The 6000-nt window shown below is 39.2% G+C and overlaps 1 protein-coding gene across 2 annotated transcripts; it reads right to left on the bottom strand.

Moving 5' to 3' along the window:
• Positions 1–3145: 3145 nt before the first annotated feature.
• On the bottom strand, positions 3146–4194 carry LOC129949937 (general odorant-binding protein 67). 2 transcript variants are annotated; one of them, XM_056061686.1, is made up of 4 exons: positions 4039–4194; positions 3750–3941; positions 3527–3686; positions 3146–3466 (listed from the first exon to the last, which is right to left on the bottom strand). In XM_056061686.1, exons 1-4 carry the CDS (start codon positions 4081–4083, stop codon positions 3252–3254), a joined length of 612 nt encoding a protein of 203 aa, XP_055917661.1. In that variant the 5' UTR covers positions 4084–4194; the 3' UTR covers positions 3146–3251. The 2 variants fall into 2 exon arrangements, with proteins under 2 accessions (XP_055917661.1, XP_055917660.1); XM_056061685.1 differs by having other exon boundaries at positions 3750–3968; positions 4039–4132.
• Between the last annotated feature and the right edge of the window lie 1806 nt (positions 4195–6000).

The following is a 6000-nucleotide window of genomic DNA, read 5'->3' as shown; positions in this document are numbered from 1 at the left end:
TTATGGCTAGTGTCGGGGTATCTTGGCCATGATCACCTTGACCCTCTCCCTGGAAAAACCCTGGAGAAAGTCGTGAAGCGGAAAGACAAAGGATCCGCCCAATTATTGGGAGCGATGCTAACGCTCATCATACTGTATGGAGCAGTACGAATATCAACGACAGAGGTGAGTCTCTTTTTGACTATATTCTTGGTACTAACCTCTTAGTAAGTAATGTTAGAAATGAACCAACCTTCATAACTAAAACTTAACAAGAAGTCTTAGACATAACTCTTGTCTCAGATACTATACAATACATGATCTTGGACTGGAAAGTATCCATAGAACACTCGTTCTCTGATCATAGATATATCCAGTTCAATATAAATGTGGATGATAACCCGAGTCCATTGACTTTTCGAAACTATCGGAAAACTGACTGGGCTTCATACAGGAACTCATTACAGAGTTTACTAGAACCTGGAATATCTAGCCCTTCTTCTAACGCTAATGAACTTGACAACAAATTCAATGACCTTACCTTAGCTATGAACAGATCGCTAGAAATTGCTTGTCCACTTATACACATAAGAGGAAAGAGGAAACCACTATGGTGGGGCTAAGAGCTTGACTGGCTCAGGAAAGAATGCAGCAAACTTTTCAAACGGGCCAAAGCCGCAAGACTAGCCTCTCACTGGGACTCTTACAAAGAATCCCTAAGAATCTACAAGAAGGCACTAAGGAAATCTAACCGATCTTCTTGGCGATCCTTGTGTGGCACGATAGAAGAAACTTCTGAAGCCTCTAGGTTACGGACAATTCTTTCAACTAGTCCAGTCCAGCGACGCCAATCTGCTTGAAAAATGCCACAAGGGACAAGCTGCAATGGGCTCTTAACAGCTTCAAACCATTTAAATCTGCAGGACCAGATGCAATAATACCAGCCGAGTTACAAAAGATTTCTGACATAATTGCATCAATCCTTGAGGCAATTTTTACCAGCTGTCTTTACCTGGTCCATGTTGCCTCGGCATGGAGAGAAGTTAAAGTTGTTTTTAAACCTAAAGCAGGTAAATGCTCCCAGGTCAATCCTAAAGATCTACGACCTATAAGTCTATCATCATTCCTTCTTAAGACCTTGGAAAGATTGATTGATATCCATTTAAGGGCAAGTATAGATACAAGACTTCTTTCTTCGTCTTTACATGCCTACTGTGAAGGTAAATCGGTGGAAACAGCGTTACACACTTTAGTACGCACCGTCGAATATTCCCCCCATCATAAAGAGTTCACTATGGTTGCTTTCCTTGACATCGAAGGTGTCTTTAACAATATGGATACATTGTGGTGTTCTATCCCCTCTCCTCTGGAACCTGGCGGAGGGCTTCAGAGTGATAGTCTATGCGGACGACGTTGCTATAGCAGTTTCAGGAAAGCATCTTAACATCCTAAAAGAACTCTTACAAAATGCCTTGGACAGACCAATACTTTGGGATGAACGGTGTGGACTGGTTGTTAGCCCACACAAAACCGATCTGGTCTTATTTTCGAGGAGATACAAAATTAAATTTGTCAACCCTCCCTATATTAAAAGAATACAATTAAAATTCTCAGACGAGGCTAAATTGCTCGGTCTTGTCTTAGACAAAAAAGTAAATTGGAAACATAAAGTACAGGAAAGAGTCAAAAAAGCTACTGTAGCTCTCTTTTCTTGCAAAAAAGCTATTGGTAATAAATGGGGTTTACAACCCAGAATCACGCATTGGCTATACATATCGGAAATAAGACAGATTTTAACGTACGGTAAGGCAGTATGGTGGACTGCTTTAGAGAAAGGTATAAACAGGGATAAGCTAAATAAAGTCAAACGTTCAGCTTGCCTATGATATGATAAGCATATTGCTTCGAACGACCCCGACTGCGGCACTGGACACCTTGCTCTACCTAACACCTCTCTCGACATATTTAGCAAAAAAATAACTGCAATCTCTGCTATTCGCCTCCAAGCTTCGTCGCAGTGAACTAACAACAACATTGGCCACTCCGTAATTCTTAGGTATTTAGAATCAATTCCAAAGCACACAGACTACACCATCCCCCAAATGCAATTCGACAGAAATTTCCAGATTTCTATTCCTCCCAGATCTTTTTGGGAGGATAGGGGACATTCTTGGAGGATGAGTCAATCCATTTTTACACAGATGGGTCAAAAACAAAAACGACTGAACGACTGAAATTAAGTCTCTCATTCCGCCTTCCCAACCATTGTAGCGTGGTAAAGGTGGAACTTTTGGCGATGAGGGAGGTCTTCTCCTGGCTTAAGAAAAAACGTGATATCAACATCTGATATCCGTATTTTCTCTGATAGCCAGGCCGGTATCAAATCTCTGGACTCTGTCTCTACAAACTCTGTAACAGTCCATAACTGTCGATCATCTATAATGGAGAGGGAACAACAGTTTAAAATTCACCTTTGCTGGGTTCCGGGCCAAAGGCAACTGTAAGGCAGATGAACTCGCCAGGAACGGTACATTGCAACCCATCCTACCACGTTTGGCATTTGCTACTTGTAAACTGCTGCTAATGCAAGATGCCGTGAGGAGGGCAGGCACCAGGTGGAACAACATCACCACGTGTCAAGTCACAAAAAACATCTGGCCAACACTGGATTTAAAACGGTCAAGGTGCTTGTTCTCTCTAAGGAGATCGCATATAAGCTCGATAATAGGTGTCTTAACCGGACATTGTCTAATAGGAAAGAACACGGCGCGACTCTTCGTATTGTCAAATGACTTTTGCAGCAGCTGTATGGACGAGAAGGAGGAGAAAGCAGTTCTACACCTTCTTGGTACATGCCCTACTCTAGTTCAAAAACGCAAGAATTACCTAGGAGAATTCTTCTTTAACGATCTAAATCATATCAGCATAATCAATCTCTCAAGTTTCGTAAGGGACTCAAGCTGGTGTCATTGTGCTTAGGAGGAAGCCTCAAGATTCATGTGGTATCACAATGGGCCATTAAACTGGCCTAAGTGTGTCCGTTTTCATCTTGGACAGCCACTATCACGCTAACTCGGCATCATTGAAAAAAAATCTTCAAACAAAAAGAGGTTTGTCTCACCACCATTTTGTAAATGCTATTCAACTTGATACAAAAAAAAACATATTTTTGATTATTTTCCGTATATTTTAAAATATTATTTACTACTCAAAAAAAAAAAACTGAATATATTTAAAAAATATTTAAGTACTCATACTTTAATCGTCTGTTCTTATTGGGGTGGACCTCTATGATTTGGGGGCTTGCAAACCATCATAAATTCCCGAAGATTATTGCATGTTTCGTCGTTCTTCCAAGCACTGGTTGGACAATTGATAGTTGTTTCTTTTTTAATACAGTGCATAAACATAGCAGCACAAGGTTTGCAGCCACCAGGTGGTAATGTCGGCTTAGGATCATTTGCATGCTTTTCACGCATTTCCTTGACTTATGACAAATAAAAAAAAGTTTATTAATTCAAATGCAATTAACAGACTAATTTCTTACCATGGTCTGCACACTTGAGAATAGCATCTGTAACAACTTGAACAAAATCAGGTTTTTCTTTCAATAGGTCTGTCAAAAAGGTTTTGGTTTTTGCCTCGTCAACTTTCATTGTTTCAAAATCAACCAATCCCGTTTCATTCATAATGCATTCATTATAGCACTACCATTAAGAGTATAGAAATACTTTAGAAAAGGCTTAAGTTTAAATCTGATATTGTCTCACTGTATTGAAATGCATTTTCTTATGACCAGGACCGTGACCACCAGGAGGTGAATTATCATCTGTATTCAGATAATCCTTACATTTTGCAATGACTTCATTGCCGGAAAAATCTTCATGGGGACAGCATTCTCTGGCATTTTTAAAATCTGGGCGACTATTGCAGTCGATTGCATCAGTTACACTTGTCGCAACCTTGAACAAATAAAAAATGTAAAAAAACTTCAATTGTTAAATTTCATAATGTAAATCACAACACTTCGCGATTTTAATTACAGAATTAAAAACCTACCAATCCGATGGCAACAATTAAATTAAGCACCCCAAAGCGATTCATATTCAGATTGAACTTCGAATTCAAACTGATTCGTGGTGAGGATTCCGTGATGAGCTTTATAGTGTGACAAAATTGAAAAACACCAGTTTTTAGTATTTTATTTTGTAATTATTAATTCATCACGCTTGACCGCGGAAAGCGTTCATTGTGAGTAATCGCGTATGAAATTATATCGTGAAATTTTCACAGGTCATAAAAAAATTAACATGGCTGGGAAATGAAACGTTAATTTTGCTATAAATTACTGAAATCCATTGTATTATTGACGGTTATTGTGGAAATGTCAGTTTTTAAATACTTTTATTTTATTTTAACAATGGCACATTAAGTAAAACCTAAGTATAATTTTGTTGGTTTAAATATTTTTTGTTGGTAGGTTCGATGATCTGAGGTCTAAATAAGTGCGATATGGAATTTAGTTGAAGTGTTTACTGATTATTTCAAAAAGGGTTTAATTATAATTTATATGAATAGAAAAATTGCTAATGGGTGATGAGTTTTGAAGGCGTAGAGATTTAGGTACTGATATTTTTTAATAAATTAAAGAATATAAGACATCAATTGTCTGCTGGATTCACAAACCAATTTTATTGTTAAAATACTAACAGATTTTAAAAACATAAATTATTTAGTTTTTAGTTTTTTGATTTCAAGTCTTTTTTTCATGTTTTCAAGCCAACCTGTATAGAAATGAAGATAGAAAGAGCGCGTCTATTGGATTTTTGATTCGTAAATACTTCAATTGCAACTGAAGACAGAGTTTGGTAAAGTATTCTACATTCGCGCAGTCCGGCTATAGAACAAATCTCTACACATGACAGCACTACATCAATCAGGCTCGAAAGTATACTGATTGTCACCAATCAATTTGAATGGTCACATGAATAGGGACAAGCTCCAAATTTACCTATTACTTACTTACTTAAGATGGCGCTATAGTACGGAGTGAACTTGGGTTTCAACCAACATGCGTCTCCAGCCAGCTCGGTCCGTAGCTAGGTGTCTCAAGTTTCGCACGCCAAGTTGGTTCCCAGCTGCATGCGCCACCTATGTCGCGGTCTTCCTCCACAGCACCGTCTCTCGGGATTGGATTCGAATACCTTCTGGGCTGGAGCGTTGATATCCATTGGCTCTACATGACAAAGCCATCGAAGGATCTAAAGTTATCAGAACATTAATTCTGTTAACTTCTTTATATTTTCTCCTCCATTCTCCATCTATGCATATGGGACGAAAAATCAGCCGAAGAATTTTTCTCTCGAAGCATCCTAAGACACTTTCATTTTTCTTTGACAGGGCCCAGGCCTCAGCGTTATAAATGAGAACCGGAATGATGAGTGTCTTTAAATGATGATTTTATATGCTCGAAACAGGACTTTACTACTCAAAGAAGCACCGTTTTGCAAGAGTTATTCTTCCTTGTATTTTAGCGCTGGTGTCGTTGTCTATGTTTATAGCGGTGACTAGTTAGACAAAGTCCTTAACTAACTTTATAGTTATAGCTGTCCATGGTGACGTTTTGGTCAAGCCGTCGTTGTTCAATGTCCAATCCGTCAGTATCCGAGGCCCCGATGGCACAACCCCCAACCTGGAGGGCCAGATCCTTAGTATAACTCTAAGGACGTGGAGCCGGATAAACCTTTCCTTATAGGTCTGGGCTCCGAATAAGTCGTAGAAGCCCTTGAAGGTGTTTACTAAGTACTTCAAACTTACTGGAACTGTAGACGCCACCGTTGATTCAATCTCGAGAATTCGTCCGCTACCGTCTAGATAAGGAGAGGTACCTTTGTGGAAACACCTCTCCCCTCTCATTTGCTGTCACCAACAACTTTACACTGGGGTTAGAACTTAGAACCCAATCTCCAGTTGAGGTACTAGACGCGACGATGTTCACCGGAAAAGGCAAAGGTAAAGGTA

This window comes from Eupeodes corollae, chromosome 3 (genome assembly GCF_945859685.1).
Source record: "Eupeodes corollae chromosome 3, idEupCoro1.1, whole genome shotgun sequence".
Lineage (NCBI taxonomy): Eukaryota > Metazoa > Arthropoda > Insecta > Diptera > Syrphidae > Eupeodes > Eupeodes corollae.
The sequence above is the reverse complement of the archived record's forward strand: the minus strand, read 5'-3'. Positions and strand labels throughout refer to the sequence as shown.